The sequence below is a fragment of the Rhagoletis pomonella genome, unplaced genomic scaffold (assembly GCF_013731165.1).
Source record: "Rhagoletis pomonella isolate Grant_MI unplaced genomic scaffold, Rhpom_1.0 Rhpom_scaffold_00004, whole genome shotgun sequence".
NCBI lineage: Eukaryota > Metazoa > Arthropoda > Insecta > Diptera > Tephritidae > Rhagoletis > Rhagoletis pomonella.
Window position 1 is genome coordinate 58,411,426 of NW_023458558.1, and position 27,849 is coordinate 58,439,274.

Here is a 27,849-nt window from a genome sequence, read left to right on the forward strand (position 1 = left end):
TTAATCGTTAGTTTGCACGCTGACGGTAAAGCAGCAGACTGTGTGAAGTCGGAAATAGTGAGTTTGTATGCCGATGACACGCTGGTAGCATTTGATGACAACGATGATGACAGGGAATTGCACTTGTTGCTGCCAAATTTACAATTGGATAATCAAAATTATGTATGTGGGCAGTATGATTTTCCGGTGGTACTATGCGCCCAGGAATCGTATGAACGAAAGTCGATAATGCCACCAGTCCATTATCTGGATCGCACGTATCAAAATCTACGAAATCGACCGCTAATGGCGCATTTTAAAATCGGTTTCTTCGAGGATGAAATGATGTTGCACTCGATTGTTTGTTCTTTCAGTCCAATGCGTATCTACATTGAGGATTCATACCTTAACTACTGGCTTGACGCTGTAGTGGATTGCACACCTTCCAATTGTGCTTATCGCGCGGAGCAGCCAATTTCACGCATCACTCTGGCTAGTGGAGAATTTCTTTTACCGCGGGTCGTCGTCGGACAAGCGACGTGTATTGCAGAGCCGCTGCAGATACGCCAATTTCAAATTGACCCACTTGACGTTCTGCTCTCCGTCCACACTTCCATACGTCTTTACATAGCGCTTGACCATTCACCCCTCTCGTTTTCCACCTATAATCGCCAATATATATTAACAGTGCCGCTACGCTTCGGCCAGTCGCTTAGTATGCATTATTTATCGGGCGCAATTTTCGGCGCGGGCTGGGTTGTGGGTTCACTGGAGATACTGGGTAGTCCCAGTGGGTTGGCGCGCTCGTTCACCACTGGACTGCGCGATTTCGTTTCCATGCCGGTAGAGGGACTTTTTCGTGGGCCATGGGGTTTTATTGTAGGTGTAACACAAGGTTCCGCATCGCTTCTACGCAACGTTACTGCTGGTACATTAAACTCTGTTTCAAAGCTGGCCGCATCTGTGGCGCGAAATCTCGATCGTCTAACACTAGATCAGGAGCACATTGAGCGTACCGAAGCGCTGCGGCGATGCCGGCCACATGGCTTCACGGAGGGTTTGGCCCAAGGTGTCACGGGCTTGGGTATAAGCATTTTAGGTGCAGTTGGCGGATTGGCTCGCCACACTTTGGAGGCGCGAACGCCCGTAGAGGTGATGACTGGTGTTGGCAAGGGGCTAGTAGGTGCCGTAACTAAGCCACTTAGTGGTGCAGCTGAGTTGTTGGCACTCACCGGACAAGGTGTGCTGCATACTGTGGGTTTCAATACTATGCCGGAGTTGCGTGTGGCCTGTCACTGTGAGAATATTCCAACTGAACCTTCAGCGTATCGCATATGGAAACTTTTACCTGGCACACTGAAATCAGATCAGATTTTGTTCAATTGCGAGGTAACATTGGTGACGCAAGAACAAATGCGACGTGGCTACGCTTTGCTAACAACCAGCGTGTTTGCTCTTATGGAGTTGGAGAATTATAGTTTAATATGTGTGTCCCCCATTGACAAAGTGGAGATGACGAGTGATGCCGCGGACAAAACACTGTATTATATACACTTGATGAAAGATAAAGAGGGCGCAGATGAGGTAAGGATGAGATTGCTTCTTATATATATACGTATATTTATTTAGATTTCAACGGTTATTATTCCTTTGGAAGCAGGACTATACAAATCAGCGCATTATCACCTACATACATTCCTCGACTTCTCTGAAGAATGTGTCGACAGCAGCGGCTGGCTCACTGAGTGATCTTATGCAAAATCACGAACAAGAGATGCAAGCGAGCAGACGCAAACAAACTGATTGGTCATTCTATATTAGTGAAGCGCTTGGCACACACATTATAAGGTATTTAAGAGTAATGAATAGAAATTGGTAATAGAAAAGCAGGTACCCGATTACCACTGTTACTTTTTACATTAACGTTTAATGGTTTTTTAGAACATGACACTTAGTACATATTTTATATCAATTTGTATTTGTATATACAAGTATTTATATTTAGGAATAGGAATTCTAGTTCTTAGAACTTTAAGGAACATTAAAGAGAAAATAAAAATGAGAATTGTAATTAATTATTAATTAGTTGTTACTGTAGCAAATGCTGCCTAAATCGGCACGTCTATCAATCGTTGACGTCAAACATAATTAATGACAGGCCCAAGAGACGTGCTGTGTCGATGTGATCGGACCAAAAGGAAAGGGTAAATGGGTCTAGGGGCCAGTGAATAAGTTGTTGTTGTTGTTGTTATAACAGCATACCAATTCCCCAAAGAGATTTTGGGGAGTGTTGCTGGAGTGACAGTCCTTGGCCAGATGTAAATCTGGGTCGTTCCGGTTACGTAGACCCGACTGTCGTAGGAACGCAGTGAATAAGTGGTTGGTGTGGCTTGTTGTAACGGCATGGAAACTTCACAAGGAATTTTGGGAATGCTGCTGCGTTGAAAGGCCTTGGCCAGACATAAATTTGGGTCGTTTCAGTAACATATAGATCCAACGGTCGTGGGAACGATGTGGATGTATGTCGGCATCGAGTCTAGATAGGTAGGAGTATAATTTGCTAAATTTTCCTGACCTCGATTGCGCCAGAGTTACTTGGGTATCTCTTGGCCGCTGAAGATCTGGTTATGTAGCCAGAAATCAGTGCACCATAATTTTTAGATTCATAAAAATCAGTAAATATGGAATATGAATCCTTCGTAGTCCGATTTTCGTGAAAACTACGAAAATACGATCACTGAATCCGAATTCCTACGAACATATGCATTCAAAGTACACATATGCTACGTTCGTAGCTATTCGGATTCAGTGATAGCATTTTCTCATTTTCGTAGATGAATAAATTTTTAACCTTATTAGATATGTATATTAAATAAAATTGTATTAAGAACATTCTAAAAATCATGATGTACGGATTTCAGGCCATTCTAGCTGTGGTTGAATTCTGAAGATGGCATTAACGAAGCGAGAATTGGTAAAGGTGGTGCTAGTGGGTAACATAAGGCCCGGGCCAAGCCGCCGACTTGCAGGAGATGCAAATTAAAGTACACTCATTCCACTATGGATCAGACACTACCACCAGCATAGCCACCAGCTCTAGCAATAGCACCCACGCCAGGCAAGGCAGGTTCGGCAGAACACGTGCCTACCACGCAAGAGTTGCTAGATGGTATCGATATGAAGAGACTGGAGCTCGATAGGCGGAGTTAGAGCGAACGGATAGGAGAGTCTTTCTTTCTTTTTCTTATTTGGCACTACAACCGTTTGTCGGTTTGGGCCGAGACCAAAAAGCTTCGCCAGTTGCCTCTCTCCTTTCCGGATCTGCGCTAGTTCTTCATCCCAAGTGCGGACAGGCCCTTCTGCAATTGGTCCTTCCATTGTGTTCGTGGGCGCCCTTGCTTTCGTTTTTCACCCATGGGTGCGGAGTCGAAGGATCTTTTCACCGTAGCGTCGTCATCCTTGCGTACAATATGTCTAAGCTAGCACAATCGTTGATGTTGTTGTTGTTGTAGCGGCTACTCAACCCCGCCTATATCGGCTTGTCTCTCAATCGTTGTCGTCAAGCTCAACTAACGGGAAACCCAGGAAGCGTACAGCTTCAATCAGGTTTGTGGGGTGGTTGTGTTTCCAAAACCGCATTCACAGGTCGACAGTCAGTGTAGGTCGGCACTGTGAGTGCCGTTTATAGCCTGTCAGCATGCTTTAGGGTCTGACGCAAGAATGATAGAATGATTTTTGAACGTTATTTTTGCGTGGTGTCATTTTGGTGCAATTTTGAGAGAGACAAGTAAAACGCCAAGGAAAAAATATAAAACAATGCAGGAATATGTGTTAATATCAATATTTAATGGCCCAATTTTAAAGGAGTTATTAAATATACAAAGTTCAATTAAATAGGAACACGTAGCAATGATTTTCGGCATGTAGTAGAGATGGGCACGGGCCTAAATTTTCGAATTTATTAATAAATATGTGACGGCAAATTACAAAATTAGGTTTTACAATAAAGTGTAGACCCTTGACTACAAGTGTGTGTAAAATTTTTCGGATCGGGTCACCCATTCGGACACAATAGCCCGAAATCATTCGACAAATAACTAAACCATACCCAGTTAAATTGTTACACATTTGGTTTTCCTCAATCAATAGTTGCGTTCCTTATCTCCCAGAAATAGTGAGAAACAGTCCGAAGTTGTCAGATTTAGTCCAAAAAGCGTTTCTTAACTTGAAAATGACAGCAGAAATAAAAAAGCAACTGTGACTCTCTTCAGTCCGAAGTTACAAGATCTACCCTGGGATTCAATAATGCAGTCTCATCTCAAGTCACTAAATTTGAGATTAGCAATTAGTGACTATTTTTGTGACTTGAGATGATTTGGCTATTCAGTAGGAGAGAGTCACAAAAAGTTCACCAAAAATGTGTGGGGAAAACAAATACAGACAGTCAACTGACAGCATTTGTGTATGCCTTTTACCGCGCCGCCCGAAGAGTCGCAATGGCCGAGTGGTCAAAGCATTAGGCTGCCGGTCGAGAGGGTCCGGGTTCGAGTACACCTCGGGCGTAGAGGATTTTTTTTTTATTTAGTATTTTTTTTTATTAGTTTTATTTTTTTAATAATCTTTAGATTTTAATGTTAAAAAAAATATATTTTTTTTCAATGGATTTGTATGTTAAAGCATTTTCGTTTATTTCCTAAAGAAATTCTTATTGAACAAATTTCCTCGCTTCACTTTCGCGTTTTTTTTTAATAAAATGGAAAGAAATAAGCTTTTCCTCCATACTTCTATTTTAGTGACCGGATCTTAGCCACAAATTAGTGTTTTATTTTTGAGACTAGAGACGTGAGACTGAATACCAAATAGTCTCAAAATCCTAGTTCACCACCAAAAGTCACTATTAGTGACTAGAGACCGCTTACTGAATGCCAGGGTTAAGGTTTGTCCCACACGAGCCCGCGGGATCTCGCGGGTGCCCAAAAAGCGTTCCTCACACTAGAATAATGGGTAATAGAGAGCGAATACCTTCCACTTTTGCGTCGTAAATGTCTTCTTCTTCGTGCCCGAAACAGCCCGGACCGTTTTTTCCGGGCAAAAATATGCAAGAAGTCAATTTGAAATAACAACTGTTGTTTGTTTACATCCGAAAGTAAATTTTGTAAAATACAAAAATGGAAAATAACACTTCAAAGACGTAGTTATTTGCTAATTTTATTAGCTATATAAAATAAATACACATAAGATCATTCTTTAGAGCTGGTTTGTTGATTCCGGGCCTGAAATGTGATTTTTTTGCGTTCCTCACCCTCTGGCACGTGTTGACACATTTTTGGCACTTGTTAGCCGAGAGGGTCCCGGTTCAAGTCCTCCTCGAGCGTAGAGGATTTTTTTTTTATTAGTATTTTTTTTATTAGTTTTATTTTTTGCTAACAATCTTTAGATTTTAAAGTTTTAAAAACAAAAAAATAATTTTTTTTCAGTACATTTGTATGATGTTAAAGCATTTTGGTTTATTTCCTAATGAAATTCTTGTTGAACAAATTTCCTCGCTTCATTTTCGCGTTTTTTTTTTTTAATAAAATGGAAAGAAATAAGCTTTTCCTCCATACTTCTATTATTGTGACCGGCTCTTAGCCAGCTGACAAATTAGTGTTTTATTTTTGAGACTAGAGACGTGAGACAGCGTACTGAATACCAAATAGTCTCAAAATCCTAGTTCACCACCAAAAGTCACTATTAGTGACTAGAGACCGCTTACTGAATGCCAGGGTTAAAGAATATACGAAAAGTGAGAATAATCTAAAGGCAAAAAAAAGGTGAATTGAAAATTGGAGGAGGCAAAAAATAATTGATGTAGTAAGTGTTTATTGGGCTCTTGCGAATATGTTTTGTACATACATTTCTATTTTAATTTGGCATTAGTTTTGTTGCCATTCCCATATCACGTACCGGTCACAAAGAGAATATACCGGTCTTATCCTGGCATTCAGTAAGCGGTCTCTAGTCACTAATAGTGACTTTTGGTAGTGAATTTGGATTTTGAGACAATTTGGTAATCAGTACGCTGTCTCACGTCTAGTCTCAAACAAGTCACTAATTTGTCAGCTACCTAAGAGAAGGTCTCAAAAATAAAAATATAGAGAAAAAGTTAATTGCTTTCCATTTTATTAAAAAAACGCGAATATGAAGCAAGGAAATTCGTTCAATAAGAATTTCGTTAGGAAATAAACCAAAATGCTTTAATAGTATACAAATACATTGAAAAAAAAATTTTCTTTTAACATTAAAATCTAAAGCAAGGCGAATTTATATAAGGTGGTGTTACTAGGTCAGCTGATTATGTGTATGTGTTTCGCCGCACGGCTTCTGATATCAAATTGAAAAATTTTGTTTGAATTTCTACACACATTCTTACAGATTTTGACAGTTTATAGGTTTGTTCGTCGAAAATCCAGCAAGAATTATCCAACACTCAAAATATCAGAGAGTAGGAAAAAATTCTCTCAAATTCTCTCTCATATTGAGAAACTTGCAAATTTCTGCACGAACGCAAATTTGCAGGAATTTGCAAGTTTCGCTGCCAGCTGGCGTCCACGGTTGCATTTCAAACATAAAAAATTTGAATCGAATTTTTAAAATTCTTTCGGATGGCCAAAAACAGGATATACATGTATATTTCTTGTTGTTCTGACTTTTTTGACATACATTTCAATTTCTTCATCGTACTAGCTGTCGGGTTTCTTAAATCGACTCTGGTTGCAATTGCATTCCGACTGCGAATACCATTTTTTTCAGCCGAATTAAGTTCAAATCATTGGAATTAACTAAATTAATTATATCAACAATTATTTACTTCCTTTTTTCATAAAAAAATCGCTCGTGTTTATAAATTTTTAAATTTAACGAACTAATTTATTTAAATTATTGTAGACACAAATGCAACCATGCGCCACAACCACATGTTTTTCGTGTTTGCAAATTCTTGCTGGCAAAATTTTTTCCAGCAAGAATTTGCAACTTCTCTCCAAGAGAACTGTCACTTTGCTCTCACAATTTTTGAGTGTTGGATAATTTTTTGGTCTGCACGAACGCGATTTTTTGCTCGACGAACAAACCTTATACCGCCTAAGCAAAAACAAAATACATGTAAATTATTGTTTTTGTACTCCTGCTATCACCTTATATTAATTCGCCTTGATCTAAAGATTATTAAAAAAAAAATAAAACTAATAAAAAAAGAAGAAAATACTAAAAAAAATAGATCCTCAACGGTCGAGAAGTACGCGAACCCGGACCTTCTCGACCGGCAGACTAAAGCTTTGACCATTCGGTCATTGCGACTCTTCGGGCGGCGCGGCAAAAGGCATACGTAAACGCTATCAGTTGACTGTCTGTGTTTGTTTTCCCCACACATTTTTGGTGAACTTTTTGTGACTATCCTACTGAAAAGCCAAATCATCTCAAGTCACAAATATAGTCACAAAGCCCGCCGCAGTGTGTTACGTAAAGCACACAAACTCCGCCCCCGAGACACACCAACGTGCTTTACACCAGAAGAGACGCTGGCAGCTGTAAAGAACGCCAAAGCATCCAAGGCGTTAGGGCCCGATGGAATCTCGATGCAGATGCTGAAAAAGCTAGGACCAGTGGGATTCGAGTACATCACAGCAGCTTTCAATTTGTCACTGTCCACCCTGATCATCCCTGAGATGTGGAAAATGGGTAGGATCATCCCCCTCCTTAAGCCAGGTAAGAAGGCGGACGCAGGAGACTCTTACCGGCCAATCTCCCTCCTATCCCCAGTGGCAAAGACAATGGAAGCACTACTCCTCCCCAGTCTAACGAAGCATCTGCAACTAGCCCAACACCAACACGGATTCCGCAAAATGCACAGCACAACCACTGCATTAAACGCCATCACCACACAGATAAGCGAGGGTCTGAACCAACGTCGACCCTGTGATAGGACGGTCCTAGTCGCGGTGGACCTGTCGACGGCCTTCGACACGGTAAACCACGCGACCCTTTGCCAAGACGTCCTGGACTCGTCGCTTCCGGATCGGACGAAGCGGTGGATAACCAGCTATCTGTGTGGACGCCAATCATCGGTCGAATTCCGAAGCGCCAAGTCCAAGCCGCGTAGGATTAAACAGGGGGTCCCCCAAGGCGGCGTACTCTCCCCGACACTGTTCAACCTCTACATGGCGAAACTCCCTCCGCCGCCAGCAGGAGTTAACTTGGTGAGCTACGCCGATGATTGCACGATTATGGCGACGGGCCCCAATATTGACAGCCTATGCGGGAAAATCAGCGACTATCTCACCGATCTTGCAAATTTCTTCACTGCCAGGAGCCTCACCATCTCCGCCGCGAAATCCACCGCCACACTGTTCACCACCTGGACAAAGGAAGTTAGGCTAGAGCTGGACGTTTACATCGATGGCAACAAAATACCGACGGTCAACCACCCAAAAATCCTGGGAGTCACGTTCGACAGCCTATTCTCCTTTTCTGCGCACGCCTCAGCCACCCGCGAAAGGATGCGAGCTAGGAACAAAGTCCTCAAGTCACTAGCCGGCAGCACTTGAGGAGCCGACAAAGAAACCGTACTCACCACGTATAAAGCAATCGGCCGGTCGGTGGCAAACTATGCAGCGCCAGTGTGGACGGCGGGTACCAGCGATACGCAGTGGAGAAACTTACAAACATTCCAGAATGCAGCTCTACGCACGGCTACAGGCTGCCATCTCATGTCGTCCGAGCATCACCTCCACCAAGAAAGCCAGATGCTGGCGGTGAAAGAGCACAACACGTTGCTATCGAAGCAGTTCCTCGTGGGATGTTACCGTGGAAATCACCTCAATAACGCCCTGCTTCGAAATGAACCGCCTCCCCGACATGTCAGACGTCACCTACACGACTGGAAATCCGACCGCCACCCATCAACATCGACGAAGCCGAACTGCCTAGAGAGACCAGGTGCACCCTAGCACAACTCCGTTCTGGGTGGTGCCACAGCTATCTCTCCCGGCTGAACCCGGAAGTGGCAGACACATGCCCTGCATGCGGGCAAGGTCCACACAACACCCAACACCTCTTCGCATGCGCCTCTAACCCCACGACCCTGACACCAGAAGCACTATGGACCGCGCCTAAAGACGCTGCACGCTTTCTCGGCCTCAGGCTTGTCGAGTCAGAGGACGAAGACGACCTTTGACGAAACCCCGGGGGGTTGAGTACTGCTGCTACAACAACAACAACAATATAGTCACTAATTGCTAATCTCAAATTTAATGACGAGATGAGACTGAATTACTGAATCCCAGGGATTGACTCAGCACATCACTTCTGCTGTCTTCTCGACTGCGACGTCAGCAAAACAGCTGATTCTGTCAAATTCACTGAGAGCCGATTAGCGGTGTTGCTATCGACGCCACCTTCTGTATTCTCTCCACCGTGGTGGTCTGCGTAATGAGAAATACACCACACAAGCGGCTTGTCAAAAATAATTCAAACCTTTTCCCATTTTCGCTATACACCATGAAAACATGACTCGTTGAAGCAAAGAACATGGTAATTCGCCTTGGAACATGGCGACCAGAAAATTAAAAACTTTTGATTTTTGTTCATATCTCCCCTCGAACGGCTTGTGAAACCGTCAAACACCCACATACACAACACAAATAGCTTGAAGCAGCAAAGGGATATTTCGCTAAGTTTGTCAAGCCGCTTGTTTTGTCAATTTCGCCCATAAAGCTGCCAACATTTTGGGCGACATCTGTGGTTAATACTTTTTATGTTCGCAACGTCAGACGATATTTTGTGTTAAAAACCGCATAAATTAAGTTTTTCTGAATGCAAATAGTAGAAAATGCCAGCCAGTGGGGACCAAAAAATTGATGAATCCGGTGAGTTTATTATTCTACGAATAAAGCATGCAAAGTCATTTATTTCTTGACACATAGCGGAAGTGCGGAACTACTTTCTTAAACTACTGGATACGGATAAGGATCTATCCTCCGGCATAGCCGCGATTAAAACATTGTTAATGATACTCGAGAAAAAACAATGTAAGCAATACACAAAAATCCTCTGACATCATACAGCAATTATTTGTTTTCTCTGCTTCAGTTGACACCATACACATCCTTCACACGACAATGCGTGACGCGGTGGCGACAATGCGCAACACTGACCTGTCCATAGCTGCAGTAGTATCCGGCGGAGAACTTTTCTGTCGCTTCATTACATTAAGTTTGGATGACAAACACATGGAAGAATGTCGACAAATAATGTTGCATCGTGGTAAAATATTTCTAACAAAGCTTTTAAACTCTCGCAATGTGATTGCCCAACAAGCGAAAAAATTCGTTGCTGATGGCTGTCGCGTGCTGACCCACTCGCGTTCACGCGTAGTGCTAAAAACACTTATAAGTGCTGCGAAAAATAAAGAATTCCACGTTTATGTAACACAAGGTGGGCCTGACAATTCCGGGTAAGTAAAATACAGCCTTCGAGAAGCATAATTATTCAGTTAATTTAATTTTTACACAAGCTCTCAAATGGTTGACGAACTCGGGCGAGCTGGAATAAGTAGCACTCTGATTCTGGATTCGGCAACGGGCTATGTAATGGAGTCTGTAGACTTTGTAATGGTTGGTGCAGAAGCCGTCGTTGAAAGCGGGGGCATTATCAATCGCATTGGAACTTTCACAATGGGCTTGTGCGCCCGTGAAATGAAGAAACCTTTTTATGTTCTGGCTGAAAGTTTCAAATTCACCAGACTCTACCCGCTAAATCAACGTGACCTTCCGGATGAGTATAAAGTAAATTGCGATATGCATTTTTTAATATCATGTTTATACATTTTTTAAATATCATGTTTGTCCCTCTTTTCAGTATTCTCGCAAACACCTGGTCGACGTATCTAAAGTGCACCCACAAGTTGACTACACGCCACCTGCTTATATCACTTTGTTGTTCACCGATTTGGGCATTCTTACGCCCTCGGCTGTCAGTGATGAATTGATTAAACTTTATATGTAATTTACATATATTGATGCAATGTTTTCAAGTGTACTACAAACAAAACTTAATAAATATTAATGCAAGTGCATTTTTTACAAAACCAGCTAAATTTGTTAAATTTTATTAAGCATAATTGCAGTTTTAAAGAGCAACACAAGTGCAAAATATTTGCTTTCTTGTTAGACAACGGTTTATGATGGTATTATTTTTTGTAGTCATTAAAGGCAACTGCTAATATAGTAAATTTTAAGCATACATTGTCCAAATAAGATCGAAATCTAACTCAAGCCGAGAGATCGCCGCAGACGATTAGCAGTGTTGTATTCCTGCTCGCTGCGTTCATGCTCAGCAGCATGCGCAAATTCCATATACATATTTGCGTTTTCATCCTCATCTTCCGAATCATCGGTAAGATAGTCGCTCGAATCATCGTCTTCATCATCATCATCCTCATCAAGCTGATCTAAATCAGCAGCAGCCTAAAAATAATTTGAGACATCTTAAACATTTCTATACTGATAATTTGCATATCACCTGTCCGGATTGTATATTTATTTCTATTTGTAAACGAATATCCATGATTAGGAAGGCCGTCGTTACTAGCATTGGTATAGTAACACGACTTTTCCACGCCAAATCGGTGAGGAAGAGGAAAACTTCTCCGAATGGTGTATTCATGCTTGCATCTATCCTTTTCTGTCTATTCTTGTGTCTCCTCTTTTTTATCTTTTTTAATTTCCTGATTTGTATCCTCTTGCTTGTCTGCAGTTTCTTGCGCCTGTTCCTGCTGGAGTTGGTCGTGCTTCACAATGTGCACCAGTTCACCAACAGAAAGAGCCTGTACTGGTTGAAGGTGTCTATAGAATTCAAGATTGTTTAAAGGCTCATCTAGCGCTAATACGGCATTATTATTATCGGGATCCCCACTATGCAATAGCTGGCGTAAGCAATCGTTGCGCTTCTCTGCTAATGCTTCTACTAAACTCGCACCTTTTTTGATTTTCTGCAATTTTCGCTCTATTTTAGGGAATGAAAAACAAATAGAATAATTTATTAAATTGCCTATTTGAAAATTTCCGCAAAATATGCTATAATAGTTAAAAAAATATGTGCGCATGTTTGTCTACATACCGAGTCCACGTAAGTAATTGTCAGAATCGGGCAATGGCTCTAGGGAGCCAGAGGTGTTGTTGCTATTTTTTTCGTTACGCTTTGGGGGTGTCTCTTCAGGTGTGTTTTCGGAAGTATTTCCCGTAGGTGTTGCTTGTACGGGTTCGAAATTGTCTTCAAATTCCAAAGGTGCTCCCTGCGAATGTTCTTTGCTGTGCTGCTGCTGAATCTCGTCCTCGCTTGTACCGTTTTCTACCGAAGTATTTTTATGGTCTGGGTTTTGGACCATCCAAGGATCTGTCATTTTCCTACGGAATACCTTAGTTTACACAAAGGATAACAAGAAAACTACATAAACCGGGGCACACTTAACATTTTACAACGTATTTATGTTTAATCACAGTTTTCATATGTATAAACAAGCAAATAAATGCATGATCCAATTGGAAATATTCTTCTTCTTCTTTGAGTTCGTATCACGCTAAACGTAGAACTAGGGACAAAACGATACCAGCGAGCAGTGTTGCCGCGAAACTTTTTAGCGGTAGCTAAATTTAGGCTAAAAAAGGGCTAAAAAAGAGCAAAAAATCGTCGTTGTGGCTAAAAATGGTAGCTAAATTTTTTTACCTACATATAAATATATTTTCTATAAGTAATGATATAGAAAAAGGGAAAATTTTAGTAGACGGACGGCAAATTCTAGAAAAAGGGGGGATGAGGGGCGGTAGAATAGGACCCCCTGATTTCAAAACTATCCCCCTTTTTTCTAGCAACCCTATAGTTCTTATATAATTTATTGTTAAAGTTTTCATATAAACGATGATTAAGATAGCAAAATAACATACAACTTAGTGCCACCAGACTGGAATTTTGAATAATAAAAGAGGATTTTTAATTCGAAATTTTTACTTAGTAGAATTATTATTTCTGTGTTGCCGAAGAAGGGGGGGCTGAACACATTTTGCAGAGAACACCTTTCTTCGTAGGCGGCCTTCGGCCGCACTTAGGGATTATAACCCTCAGGCAGTAGAATTCTCCTTTCTGTTTTGCGAAGAAAAGGAGCTGAACACCTTTTGCAGAGAACACCTTTCTGCGTAGGCGGCCTTCGGCCGCACTTAGGGATTATAACCCTCAGGCAGTAGAATTCTCCTTTCTGTTTTGCGAAGAAAAGGAGCTGAACACCTTTCTGCGTAGGCGGCCTTCGGCCGCACTTAGAGATTATAACCCTCAGGCAGTAGAATTCTCCTTTCTGTTTTGCGAAGAAAAGGAGCTGAACACCTTTTGCAGAGAACACCTTTCTGCGTAGGCGGCCTTCGGCCGCACTTAGGGATTATAACCCTCAGGCAATAGAATTCTCCTTTCTGTTTTGCGAAGAAAAGGAGCTGAACATTTTCTTTTGTATTGATTTCCCCTGTATTCCTTTTTAATCATTGCCTTCTTTGTATGTATTGTTTTGTACAATATGGCAACACATGTTATGTGTCAGTTTGCAACCATGTGTTATTGTAAATATGCGTGAAATTCAATGTAATTTACAAGTCCATAAAAGTTTAATTAAAGTGGTTTATGTACAAGATAAACTAAAAGAAAAGTGTGTAAAGTATTAAGTACAGTGTTATGTGCATTTATATATATAAAAGTATGCACAAATGCTTTTTTGTTAAGGAAACCAAGTGGAACAACTTAAGAAATTTTAACAACAAATAACTTATAAACAATGATATTATTTATATTTTTTAGTTATACATGTTTTAGAGGATACCTCCCTTAACATCCTGACCAAGTTTCATTTGTTAATTCCACCTGGTTTTCTTAAAACACAAGGTGCGGCTGACTACTAAAGCCCACCCTAGAAAAACAATGAACTCTGGAAAGAATTAATATTTTATTCAACAAAAAAACTTGTTGTGTAACACATAAAGCATATTAAGGGCCGCCAACTTACCTATTTTAAAGTATAGTTAAATCGTTAATGGATAAGATAACGGCCCGGAAACGTAAAAAACATACATATACATATGTATGTACAGTTTAAAAATTAATTTCTTACATAAACAAAAAAATGAGATCACATTAAGAATACATAAGTACTAGAATCATATCTATATACAGTGTCGGACAATACTAAATAACTTAAATAATTTCAAACTATGCTTCGAAAAATATCCATTTGTAAAAGAAATTTTTAAAATGTTATGTTATAATTTACAAAGAATTAAAATGTCGGTGCTTTATTATTGTCCGACGCTGTATGTATCAAACAAACAAAAGAGTATTCATTTAATGAACTCATAGTAAAATAATTTAATATATAAAAATTTTTTTTAACACATTAAAAATTTATATCTATATCAATACTATTATCGCTAAGCGATTCTTCGTCGTTACAATTTTGTTCATTTCTCATTAACCTGACGATATCATCTGTAAAATCAAAATCATGACAACATTTCTGTACATTTTTTAAGCCATATCTTACAGTTAATAAAGCGTTTAACATTGCAAAATTCATTTTATTTCTGTGCTTATTTATTATAGAAAACATCCTTTCAAGTTCTGCGTTACTTAAAGGTAAAAGAAGCAACCGATAAACAAACTTTTTCCACCACTTAAGCTAGCGACACAATGAACAGTTTATTTGCGTTAAAGGAAAGGCGTTCGCTTTATGAGCGAAGAGTTAAATTCATGAAAATCATATAAAAAATTTTAATGTCAATGATGAATAAATTTTGAAAAGGGCTAAAAAAAGGGCTAGGGGCAATTTCAAATTTTTGTGGCCAAAAAAAGAATTTGGTAGCCAAATTTAGCCACCAAAGGGCTAAAACGGCAACACTGCCAGCGAGTACAAGTAAATACTCGATACTTTTGTTGCGATACCAAGTATTTTTTTACTCGATGCTTTTCAATCCGATACCAAGTAAGTATCGATACATTGAAAAAACTCCGGAAATACTTTTTGTTTTTAAAAGTGTGTTTGCATTGTTCAACTGTGCGTTCAACATTTCGTCGCCTGGGTAAAAGATGGTCGTAAGCGCAATTTTGACGATTTTTAGTTCTAGATGCAGTTCCATATTTTGAAATAAGGTCTTTCGATTGGTGTTATCAGTTTTTAAATATCTCCTTTAGTTTTAGAGATAATGGCCCGTAGTCATAGTCAAAATAAAGTCGACTTTAAAGTTAGTTGCAGCTTTTTTGACAGATATCCCATTGAAAATTATGTCAAAAAGCTGCAACTAACTTTGAAGTCGACTTTATTTTGACTATGACTACGGGCCATTGACTAAAATTTAGTTAGAGATGCAGTCATATTAAACTAATCAATATCTTAAAAATGGCGTTCTCCATTTTTTGATATCCCCTTTAATTTCCGAGATATTGAGTAAAAAGTTTCGTTAATTTAGTATAAATTTTGATCGTAGTATTTCATACAAAGTGGCTGCCAAATTGTGGACAACTGACGCTTACGACAAAATTTTACCAAAGAAAATTCTTCTTAAACTCAAACTTAATTAACAATAAACATTAAAAATTAAATAATTTAAGAATTTTGTGAACTAGTAACATCTTCAGAGACTATGGAGAAAATCTATCTTCGCGTTTTTGAGAAACTGCATTCAACTCCAGACATACATATATCGTCGAATGGGTAAAATATTGTCGTAACTGCCCGTCTCCACAGTATAAATTTTATATCTTGATACATATGTCAGAATATAATTTGCCAATGGAGACCGCTCTTCGAAGGCAATATATATCAGAGCCTATATCTTGCCATCTATTGCCGGCAATTTGGTAGTTTGACAGCTACATTTTCATTTGCACGAAAACTTCGTGGCGGCAACATCATTAATATTTTAATATAAAAGCAAAAATTAAGCTGTTTCCTGTTAAAATAATTATAATTATGTACTTGGATGTAAAATAACTTATTTTCAAAATTTTTTAAGCGATTAAATCAGGCAAAAATACGTTTTCGAAGCTATCTTAGAAATGCTTATATCAAGATATAAAAGGCCCACACAAATATTGCCACTGATATAACTTATATCTAGCGACCAAAATGACAGCTGGACAGCAATCAATTTTATCCTGTGGAGACGGCCAGTAAGCGTCATACGTACGTGCGTAACATACGACAATAGTTGCGTTCGATAACAAAATTAGCCAACACCAGCCAACAATCAAAATCAAGAGAGTAAGCGAAAATTCTCTCCCAAAGAGATGAAAAAGCAAAAAAGTAAACGAACAGGAAATTAGCCATTACTTGCAAAAACCGGAAGAAGAAGACACACCAGCTGACTTTGTTTATGTTTTATTTTTAAACAAACTGAAATTCATGTTGCCTCCATAGAAGAAAAAAGGAAAGTGAACGTTCAATGTTCGCCATTAACATTTCTAGAAGTAAAAACTAGTTGGCGCTATCATAGTCACGTAGCAGGCAGCCAAAAAGCATATAAATACCAAAACTCGGAAAATGCAATTTTGTTTGTTTACAAAAATTGCAACCATGTTTTGTGATCATATGTTTTCGTGTTGGATAATTTTTGATGACTAAAATTTTGCCAGTACAACATGGACGCTTCTCTTGCATCAAAATGAACGCTTGCTCTCTCAATTTTTGTGTGTTGTATAATTTTTTGTCGTTATCGAACGCCATCCAGTAAAAATTTGGAAAAACTATTACACATTTTTGACTTGTCGAACGCACCTAATCTTTTACCTAGGCGTCGATATGTAAAAACCTAACTTTTTGATTTATTGAGGTTACCATTAGCCTATTAAAATATGGGATCAAATGTTTTTCATTGTTTTCATAAATATTTATATATATGTATATATATGCGTCGTCACGCATGCGAGATTTTCCAGCACGTGAAGACGGCCGGTTACATTCACAGAAGTGTACAAAGGAAACCTCGATAGTCGTCATCAACCATCGATGTTTTCTCCACCTCTATTTTCCATCTAATTGTAGTTTAAGCTGAATATTAAGCGAAATGATTGCTGTAGATGAAACAATTAGTATAGACATCAAAGGAAATGATACATCCACTGACGACCTAAAGCTGCGCCCAATAAATTGCGAGTTAAATCCTCTAACCCGCCCGGATGCATCAGCTTTATTTACGCAAGGTTTGCATATCCTTAACTTGGTGTTGGTTTAACTTTACCTTTACATTGTTTAGGAGATACATGCGTTCTTTGTTCAATGCTCGGCCCAGTGGAAGTGAGATCTCAAAACCTTAACATAGAAAAAGCCCACGTGGAATGTATTTACCGACCAAAAGCTGGCATACCTACAATAGAAGACAAATTGAGGGAGAGTATTATTCGTGATACTTGTGAATCGGCACTACTGACCACGTTGCACCCTCGTACAACCATTTCAATACAAATACAAGAATTGGATAATAGATGTGGAGTAAGTAAAGAGGATAGACTAGTTGAAAGCACTCAGACCTTAGATTTTTTCTAGCTTAAAGCATGTGCAATAAACGGAGCATGTCTGGCTTTGCTCATTGGCGGGGTGCCCATGAAATTTACCATTGCTGCAGTGCACTGTATTGTAGACAAGGATGACAAAGTTGTACTTGATCCGGATCATTGTAAAGCTATTGGCAAACGTGCTGCGTTTATATTTGTGTTTGATAGTTTGGAAAAGCATTTAGTAACAGTTCATACCAGCGGTCGTTTTCGAATGTCGCAGTTTAACGATGCTGAATGTATTAGTCGGGCGGCGAGTCAGATTATATTCAATTTTTACCGGCGTATTATTTCAAACTTCCACAATAAATCATTGTTGACAGCCGATACTAAATCAAGAAACAGAGAAGCCGAGCCGATCATCAAAGGAGAACCCATTGAATTATAAACCTAAAGAAATTTTGTATATAAAAAAGGTAATTGTAACATAAACCAACAAGTTTTTTACATCTTTATTGTGCTTTATCGCTATAGCTATTTGAATAAAACTGTTTTATTGAGGTAAAGTAAAGCGGTAAGCCTTTAAGCACCTGCGAGTTAGATTCGGTGATCTTGACTGCTACAAAATCGCCCGTTGTGATTTCTCTGTGACTTCCTACTTCACTCGGCAGCATCACCGATGGCACAATAACTTTAATATTGGCATCATTACGCCCAAACCAACATTTATCCGATCTTTTGCTCTTTCCCTCTATAAGTACAAGCTCGTTTCGACCCTCAAAACGTTTGTGCAAATCTGTAGCACCCTGGCGGAACACCTGTACCATGCGTTGTAAGCGCTCAGTTTTAACTGCTTGCGGCACATCATCTTTATAACGTCGATGTGCAGTCGTCCGTTCACGCATACTATAAGCGAATAGGAATGCTACATTATAGCGAACCAGCTCCATTAGCGTTAGTGTGTCTTTGAACTCTTCTTCCGTTTCACCGCAAAATCCGCAAATGAAATCACTGGAAATACCCACGTTCGGAAGCATTGTTCTTATAGAGTCCACCAAGCGTAGATAAGCATCTCTTGTATAACCCCGCCGCATACGTTCCAGTACAGCGTCATTTCCAGACTGAGCGGGCAGATGTAAATTTTTACAAACATTTGGATAATCGCATATGATGCGCAGTACGTCTTCAGAGAAATCCTTTGGATGTGGTGATGTGAAACGTATACGCATTTCAGGAACTGCTTCAGCTACTTGCCGGAGTAGCTCATCGAACCTCATTCCACCCAGCTTGGGTTTGTATACCGTACTGAAACCAGGTGCCACTTTGTTGGTCTCAAGGCCCTTTGTAATAGTTAGGGTGTTTGTGGTAATATCCCGGTAACTGTTGACATTTTGACCAAGTAGTGTGACTTCCTTTACGCCACTATCACGCAACGTTTGTACTTCCTGAACAATCGACTCTATAGGACGAGAACGTTCCCTACCTCTTGTAAAAGGAACAATACAGTAAGTGCACATATTGTCACATCCGCGCATTATCGAAACAAAGGCAGTTGGTGAGTCAGCATTCAAGCGCACCGGCATGACATCGGCGTAAGTCTCATCCAGGGAAAGCAATACATTAATCGCAGATTGCTGGTAATGCCGCGATATCGCCAGCAAACGGGGAAGGTCCTTGTAACTATCTGGCCCAGCTATGACGTCAACACACTTTTCTCGATCAAGTAAACGCTCCTTCAGCCGCTCCGCCATACAACCGAGAACGGTGATTTGTAGTGGACCATGTCGTGCAGAACGGCGGTCTTTCATAGCATGCAAATGCTTCAGTCGATTCCAGATTTTCTGTTCCGCACCATCACGTATAGCACAGGTAACCAACATGATAACATCTGCCTGTTGAACATCTTTACATCGCTGATATCCATTTTGCTGCAAAATAGCCCATACTACTTCAGTATCATTTGTATTCATTTGGCAGCCGTAAACTTCAAAGTGTACTTTGCGCCCGTGACCACTAAAGCTCTCGGGGAGTAAATAAGGCACTTGTAATTCATCGTTGTTTGCCTCAGTATGTGTAGGTCCGCGCTTTACATTAAAGAATTCATGGAGGCCTGGGCCGGCACTAACTTTTTCCAAAAAAGTTTGACGCGCATTTGGCGGTTTATTTGACGTTCTACAGTTAGTGGCTTCTGCACTGAAATGGCGATGTAGCGTTGTTGTCCATGTTGAAGAACTGCACGACAGTCCGATTGTCTGCAGCACTTTGGTGGGACGTCTAAGCCAATTAACTTTTATCATTGATTAGTTCTTTTTAACTTATTATTAAAAACAATTAAAAATTACTTTTCAGAGCATTAGGGTGTGCCCCCAGCGCGCAGCTGATTAGATTAGGTCGTAAACAAAGGAGGGATGTAAAAAAAATCGATGTATAGAGCAACATCGATGGTCGTGGCTTCAAACATCGTTGTTCATCGATGTTTTTACGAATCCGATGTTGAATCAAAAAATTAAAAATGTTTCTTGACTAATTTTTCACCATTTAATTTTATGCGCGCTTTAAAATTTTGTGCCAGCGTTTGATACCGATTAATAACTACTTTCGTGGAATCATGCCCAAGTACGTTTCTTTAATAATGTTACGATTATCGTTGAAACCTCGTCCGGATTTCCCAATCCCTCGGTTCGTACCGCTGTAGTACAATTAACTTTATTGTACAACAAACAATTTACAATACTCGCTAATACAGTAAAAACACTCTACAATACTTGTTAAAGCAATAACAGCGCTTAACTAAACTTGGTAAAACAATTAAACTTATATCTTGCTTATTCGCAACTCACTTCTCTGCTCACTTTACTTGTAGCTTGCTGTGTTGTAACTAACTCACCTCGCAGTGGCGGCGCCCTTATATACCTGCGCTGGCACTTATGGCAACTCTAGAACATTCTGAAGTTTATCTTCTCTTTCTCTCGCTGTTCGCAGTGTTTATCCAACTTGACGTTTCTCTTTGTGGAACATTCTACGTCATTCCTCGAACATTCTGCCTGTTTGTCGTTGTTCGCTTTGTGTTGCCGCAGTATTCGTCACACTGCCCTCCACCTAAGTCTGATCGTCCCGATCAGACACACTTGCGGTTCCAAACGCTGCAAGCCTTTCCAAGTGGACCACCTTCATCTTCTTTCTTGGTCTCCCAACGGTCTGGATCCGATACACTACGTCATTTAGCCGTTTTACGACCTTATACGGACCTTCCCAGTTGCATTGTTGTTTTGGGGACAAACCTTTCTTTCGTTGTGGATTGTACAGCAAAACCAAATCTTCTTCCTGGAAACACTTGGAATTTATCGCCTTATCATACCTGGCTTTCATCTTGTCACTCATAATTTGTGTGCGCTGTCTCACAAGAGCATGTATCTCTCTCAGCTCCTCTTTCAGGATGTTTGACGTCTCTTTTCCAATTCTTCTAGCATCACCAGTCACCCCAAACTTCAGATCACTAGGCAAACGGAGCTCACTGCCGAATATTACCCTTGCAGGAGTTTTACCCGTTGTTTCATGCACTGCTGACCGTTATCCCATCAGGAACAAGGGTATGCGGACATCCCAATCTTTTTGATTCTTGTCCACGACCTTCCGCAAATGCTCTTCCAGGGTTCGGTTGAACCGTTCCACCATGCCATCTGATTGGGGATGAAGAGCCGTCGTTCGAGTTTTCCGGATACCCAGTATCTGGCACATCTCTTGGAACACCGCCAATTCAAAATTTCTTCCCTGGTCAGAGTGCAGCTCTATAGGTACACCGTATCTCGCAACCCAATTGTAGGTGAATACCTCCGCTACTGTTTTAGCTTCCTGGTTTGGAATCGGGTATACCTCCGGCCATTTGCTAAAGTAGTCCATAACCACAAGGACGTATTTGTTTCCCTGTGCGCTCATAGGAAATGGACCGGCTACATCCATGGCAATCCGCTCAAAAGGTGCACCGGAGTTATACTGCTTCATCTGGCCATGACTTCTGGATTTCGGCCCTTTAGCTGCAATACACTCCGCGCAGTTGGCAATCCACTCTGCGACCGATTGCCGACAACCAACCCAATAGAACCTCTGCTTAACCTTCTCCAGGGTCTTCGTGATTCCCAGGTGCCCTCCACTAGGACCATTGTGGAATTCCTTGAGTACATTCGGAATTCTTACCCTTGGAACTACTATCAGGTTGCGGGAGCACTGGCCATCTTCGCTTTCCCATACCCTATGCAAACAGCCAAATATTAATCTTAAGCTGTTCCATTGGGCCCAGTACGCCTTTGCGATGGGGCTTTCCGCTGCCATTTGCTCCTTGGTTGGTCTTCTGTCCACCTCCAGTCCATGCATCAAAAGCTCCAGATCAGGATCTTCCTGCTGACACTTTCGTAGCTGTTCTTTCTTCCACTCTTCCGCTGGTGTTATTGTCGTTAGACGAACGTCTATAATGTCCTATTTGCCTTCAGCTTTTGAGCAGTGTTTACATTTCAGGCTACATGGTCGGCGGGACATGGCATCAGCATTACCGTGGACACTTCCCTTGCGTTGCTCAATAGCGAAGTCATAACTTTGCAGTCTCTCAATCCACCGAGCTAGCTGTCCTTCTGGATTCTTAAACTGTAGTAACCACTTCATCGCTGCATGGTCCGTTCGAATTCGGAAACGTTGCCCATAGAGGTACTTGTGGAAATGTTTGACGCAGTCCACCAACGCTAGTAGTTCTCTCCGAGTTACGCAGTAGTTCCTCTCTGGTTTTCCAATCGACCGGCTATAGTAGGCAACTACCTTCTCCTGCCCATCAATTACCTGCGACAGTACTCCTCCTATGGAATAACCACTAGCATCCGTATCCAAAATAAACGTTGCACCTGGAACGGGATACGCTAGCATAGGTGCAGTACATAGCCGTTCCTTCAGAGTTTGGAAAACCTCCTCCTGCTCCTTGTTCCATTCGAAAGCTCTATTTTTCCTAGTGAGCTCGTGGAGGCTTTTAGCAACGCTGGCGAAATTCGGCACAAATCGGCGGTAGTACGTGCATAGCCCAAGAAAACTTCGTAGTTCGTGCAGGTTCCTAGGTCTTGGCCAATCCTTTACTGCCTCTATCTTTTCCTTCGCAGTACAGACGCCCTCCGTTGTCACCTTGTGCCCTAAGTAGTTCACCTCCTTTTTGAACAGTGAGCATTTTTTAGGACTTAGCTTTAGACCAGCGCCTGCTATCCTCTGGAAAACTTCTTCCAAATTGTTCAGGTGTTCCTTAAAGCTTTTACCCAATACGATAATGTCGTCTAGATACACCAAACATGTTTTCCAATGCAGTCCTTTGAGCACATGGTCCATAAGTCGTTCAAAAGTGGCAGGAGCGTTGCATAATCCAAAGGGCATCACCGTGAATTGCCACAGACCGTCTCCAATGCTGAAAGCTGTCTTCTCCTTATCCTCGTCACTTACCACCACTTGCCAATAACCGCTCTTAAGGTCGAGTGTTGAGAACCACTTTGTTCCAGTCAACGAGTCAAGAGTGTCATCGATCCTGGGAAGAGGATAGCTGTCTTTTTTAGTCACATCGTTTAGTTTCCGGTAGTCTACGCAGAACCGCATTTGACCATCCTTCTTCTTCACAAGTACTACCGACGAACTCCATGGACTCGCTGATGGTTCAATTACACCACTCTCGCTCATTTCTTTTATTATTTGGCTAACAGTTTCACGTTTGGCAAGTGGAACACTCCGAGGAGCATGACGGATTGGCCTTGCATCGCCAGTATCAATGCGATGTTTCACGACGTTAGTCCTGCCTGGTTTGTCGCCATCCTTGTCGAATATGTTGGAGTATCTTCGAAGAAGTTGCTTAGCCTTGTGCTGGTATTTTTCTTCCAACCCTTCCGTCCATGCATTAATGTCTTCCGCAATGTCATTCTCGCCAATGGAATCGCTTTCAGGTAATTTTTCGCAGTTGAAGATTGCCTCTACCTCTCGAAATTGCCCCAGTACAGTTCCTCTTCGGAGTTCGACTGGTAATTCGAACTCATTGAGCACTCGAACTGGGATGCGTCCATCCTTTTGCGCCTTAGCCAGGGTTTTACCAATAAGTACGTCCGGTGTAGAATTTTGTGTTGCTTCAACAACCCACAATTTGTTTGTCCCACAATCTCCATCAATCTTTGCCCACACAACTGCTTCTGACTTCGGTGGAATCTGCTCGCTTTCCTCTAGGATCACTCGCTTGCTGCTGTACGGACCATCATACCCAAACCTAAGGGGCACTTCCATGTTGTCGTACTTCATGATCCTGTTCTTCATGTCGACCTTCATACCTTGATCAAATAAAAAGTCTAATCCAATGATGAGTTCATCCATAATCGCCGCGACTATGAACTTGTGTAACACCGTCATATTCCTTATTGCGACTATGCATGTTACCTCTCCTACAACTTGGGTGTCCTCACCAGTTGCTGTCCTCAACCTTGCTCCAGGTAATGGCCTTACCTATTTAGTGACGAAATCAGATCGAATGATGGAATGTGATGCGCCCGTATCCACAGTTAGTACTCGCTCATGTCCGTCCACATATCCACCAACAGTAACGTTGCTCGCTTTCCTGCCAATTCGCGAGACGGAGATTATGGGGCATTCAATTGCGGGAGCCAGCGTGCGCCCCTTGCTGCTGGCTCGTTTTAGTTTAACGACTGATCGGAGTCGGGCTCGTCATCCTCAGTCCTGCGCTTACGTACTGCTGAACTGTTTGAACCCGTCTTACATTCGCGTGCGAAGTGGCCTGGTTTTCCGTAACTAAAGCATTTCCTAGCACCATCCTTTCTCTCGGTTGCGCCAGGAATATTCTTCTCTGCCATCGACTTGAGTGTTTTCAGGATCTCGTTCATCACGTCAGGTGTCTCCACTTCTACTCGATGGGCTTTGTAGGCTGGTCTACTTAGGAGCGCCGCCGTTTCACGCGTCTGAGCATGCGAGACAGTGTCAGTAAATGTTGGCTTTGGATTCGCGTACGCCTCTCGCTTGGTATACACGTCCCGCATTCCGTTGATGAACCTCTGGATTTTTACTCTTTCGAGGTGCTCACCAGATGCATCTCCAATTGCCAAATGAGCCAACCTTTCAACCTCATAGGCGAATTCTTGTAAAGTCTCGTTGGATTTCTGGCAGCGATTCTCCAGCTCCATCTGGTAAATCTGTCTCCGGTGCTCGCTACCATAACGTCTTTCCACTGCACCCATTAATGCATCGTAACTGTTCCTTTCACAGTCGGGAATAGTCAGCAAGATTTCTGCCGCAGGTCCTTTCAATGCAACGAATAGCGCAGCGGATTTATCCTCCATGCTCCAATGATTTGCTGCAGCCGTTTTTTCGAACTGGAGCTTAAAGACCTGGAAAGGAATCGTGCCGTCAAAGGATGGGCGCTCGTCGAAGTAGCTGGACGATTCAACTGTAAATCACGAAGACGACCTTCCAACTCCTCTACCTTTGTCTCGACTTTCTCCTGTCTCTCTTCGATTTTGTCCTGTATTTGTGTAATTTTTGCATCCTGTGCTTCCAGCTGGGATGATATACGTGTCTCTTGTGCCGGTAGCTGAGTTTCTAGCCGGGATGACACCTGCGCTGATACCTCTGAAGATATACGTGTCTCCAGCGTTTGCATCTGGGATGACAGCTGTGATGACATCTGTGACAGGCGTGTATCCTGTGCTTGCATCTGTGACGATAGCTGTGATGACAGCTGTGACATGGCAGCGAATAACGTTTTCATGTCTGTAGCTGTTGATGAACTAAGAGCCTTTTGCTGTTCTTCAACCTTACCGGATGTCTGCTGCACATCCTTCGACGAACAAGAAGCTTCATCCTTCTGTTCGTCCTTTGCGGATGCATCGTCGGGTTTACCCTGGAAGTCGTATTTGCCCACCTCGATGCCTTCAGCTTCCATAGCCTCCCGCAACGGGGATAACAATTTCACTTTTCTTCCGGAGGTGGCCAAATTACGCGTTTCCAACTCCTGAATTTTCGCCATTTTCAGTAGTTTATCCTTCGGGATTTATTTAACAATCCCACTTCTGACACCAATTGTTACGATTATCCTTGAAACCTCGTCCGGATTTCCCAAATCTCTCGGTTCGTATCGCTGGATTGTTAAATAAATGCAATCGATGACCAAATTGTAGTACAATTAACTTTATTGTACAACAAACAATTTACAATACTCATATATGTAATACTCCTATATTGGCAGTAAGAGCTAGTACCGTCCGAAAACACTACAGTACAGATATATCAATAAACACGTACGAAAGAAAAGGAACTCACATGATTCAATAATACAAGGTTCGATAAACTGACAGTTGTCTCTCTCGCACCGCTCCCTTAGCAGTGGCACCGTGTTGCTTCTTTGCAAATTTACATGGAAACAGTGTAGCTTTGGTGTGAAATAAAAGTATAAGCTTTTGTTCAATATGTTTATTTGTATATGCATATGAAGCATATTTAACTGATGAAAACGTAAGCATTGGATGCTTACATCAATCTCATAGTAGTCTTATTTTATTTTTGAGGCATTTCGCAGTTTTTATACGGCTAAATAGCATATAAATTACGTAATTCACGTAGATATATCAATATTACGTTCAACATTTCGTTTAAAATGCCAGATTTCCTGCAAATACATTAGAATTTACGAAAGGAATTTCACTATTAATTGCCTTCTTTTAGTACTTTTCTACTACCATTTTCGCAACAAGGGATTGCATTCTTGCCCTTTCTCTGTCCTTCGTAAATGCAACCTTTTGTAAGGGAGTGTCAAACCGCAGTTGTCAATAATTATCTAACCTTGTATTATTGAATCATGAGGAACTCATACGTTTATAAATAAACATGTACACGACACATTTACAAGACCGGCACTCAAGTACACAATACATTGACAAAAACAGTACTAGACTGTCTCGCTTTGATTTCGGAATGCTTACACATTGAGATGTTAGCTTACTACCAATATAGAAGTATTACATATATGACAATACTCGCTAATACAGTAAAACACTTTACAATACTTTTTAAAGCAATAACAGCGCTTAACTAAACTTGGTAACACAATTAAACTTATATCTTGCTTATTCGCAACTCACTTCTCTCTGCTCACTTTACTTGTAGCTTGCTGTCTTGTAACTAACTCACCTCGCTGTGGCGGCGCCCTTATATACCTGCGCTGGCACTTATGGCAACTCTAGAACATTCTGAATTTTATCGCTCATTCGCTTTCTCTCGCTGTTCGCAGTGTTCATCCAACTTGACGTTTCTCTTTGTGGAACATTCTACGTCATTCCTCGAACATTCTGCCTATTTCTCGTTGTTCGCTTTGTGTTGCCGCAGTATTCGCCACAATAAATTCCCATCAAGGCGAATTTATACAAGGTGGTGTTGATGGCGAATTTAGATTTTCGCGGTACTTCCTAATGTCAAAATCATGATACAATAATTTTTAGAAGGTAGTTTCACTTCAAAATTTTTGACATAAACCGTGTCTGTGACAAACGAGCAATGTGGCCACTGCTACGATATAGAACTTGGGGATTATCGCTTGTTATTTTAGATATTTTTTAACAGAACATGTAAAGATTTATATGTTTCATAACTGATCACTTAATTTTTAATATAAATATACCTATTTTATACATACATTTTTGCCACTGCTAATCACATGAATAAAAATCATAAAAATGAAAATATGACAGCAATATTTCTTGTTTATAATGGATTAGATCCATCGCACACCACGGACTTTATGGGCCGCCAATTTAGATGTGCTCGCTAGTCTTTCCATTGCACCACAACCTATTGGTCAGAGCGATTAAGCTGGGGTAATGGCGCACCTCCATACATCTTCATGTACATATTTCAAGCGAGCCCTATCATTTAAATAGGCGGCCGATAAAGTCTTTGGTGAGCGGTGGCTCTTATAGCTGTGTCCTTACATCTATTCCGTGTGTTGCAATATCCAGGAAAGCAGCAGTTAATTTTTTATGAAGAAAATTATTACAAAATATTCGAAAATTTCTCTACTTATATGTTTGGCTTTTCTTTCTTTTATTTTTCCAACATCAAAAGCTGGATTTTTTTTTTGAAAAAGTTGGTACAACAAAAAATACGAAACACGTTTTCTGTCAGATAGCTAACATGGCGGATAAGAAGAAGAAGTGAAACTACCTTCTAAAAATTATTGTATCATGGTCAAAATTATATTGTTACGATTATCCTCGAAACCTTGAGGGATTTCCCAAATATACT

At 40.9% G+C, this 27,849-nt stretch overlaps 7 protein-coding genes across 10 annotated transcripts in view; 5 read left to right on the forward strand and 2 right to left on the reverse strand.

Moving 5' to 3' along the window:
* LOC118737863 (vacuolar protein sorting-associated protein 13B-like) overlaps positions 1-2,206 on the forward strand; it is a 30,185-nt gene extending 27,979 nt beyond the window's left edge. The window contains exons 5-6 of one of the 3 annotated variants that reach the window (XM_036468659.1): positions 32-1,563; positions 1,637-2,206. In XM_036468659.1, the coding sequence (XP_036324552.1) occupies positions 32-1,563; positions 1,637-1,858 (1,754 nt within the window). In that variant the 3' untranslated portion in view covers positions 1,859-2,206. Of the gene's footprint in view, positions 1,564-1,636 lie in introns of all 3 variants that reach the window. The other 2 variants (XM_036468658.1, XM_036468660.1) reach the window with 2 other exon arrangements.
* Positions 1-27,849, forward strand: part of LOC118737865 (GPALPP motifs-containing protein 1) — a 130,857-nt gene that overhangs the window by 94,521 nt on the left and 8,487 nt on the right. The gene's annotated exons all lie outside the window — the stretch shown is intronic.
* Positions 1-27,849, forward strand: part of LOC118737866 (phosphatidate cytidylyltransferase, mitochondrial) — a 123,003-nt gene that overhangs the window by 88,289 nt on the left and 6,865 nt on the right. The window lies entirely within an intron of this gene.
* Positions 9,734-11,107, forward strand: LOC118737867 (translation initiation factor eIF-2B subunit alpha). Its single transcript, XM_036468667.1, has 5 exons — positions 9,734-9,884; positions 9,942-10,046; positions 10,108-10,471; positions 10,532-10,802; positions 10,876-11,107. The coding sequence occupies exons 1-5, from the start codon at positions 9,848-9,850 to the stop codon at positions 11,020-11,022; spliced, it is 924 nt and encodes a 307-aa protein (XP_036324560.1). The 5' UTR covers positions 9,734-9,847; the 3' UTR covers positions 11,023-11,107.
* LOC118737871 lies at positions 11,110-12,599 on the reverse strand. Its single transcript, XM_036468671.1, has 3 exons — positions 12,136-12,599; positions 11,539-12,021; positions 11,110-11,483 (listed from the first exon to the last, which is right to left on the reverse strand). The coding sequence occupies exons 1-2, from the start codon at positions 12,416-12,418 to the stop codon at positions 11,705-11,707; spliced, it is 600 nt and encodes a 199-aa protein (XP_036324564.1). The 5' UTR covers positions 12,419-12,599; the 3' UTR covers positions 11,110-11,483; positions 11,539-11,704.
* On the forward strand, positions 16,998-18,753 carry LOC118737869 (exosome complex component RRP46-like). Its single transcript, XM_036468669.1, has 3 exons — positions 16,998-17,247; positions 17,301-17,536; positions 17,591-18,753. Exons 1-3 carry the CDS (start codon positions 17,112-17,114, stop codon positions 17,984-17,986), a joined length of 768 nt encoding a protein of 255 aa, XP_036324562.1. The 5' UTR covers positions 16,998-17,111; the 3' UTR covers positions 17,987-18,753.
* Positions 18,019-20,164, reverse strand: LOC118737864 (CDK5RAP1-like protein). Its single transcript, XM_036468661.1, has one exon. The coding sequence runs from the start codon at positions 19,833-19,835 to the stop codon at positions 18,051-18,053; it is 1,785 nt and encodes a 594-aa protein (XP_036324554.1). The 5' UTR covers positions 19,836-20,164; the 3' UTR covers positions 18,019-18,050.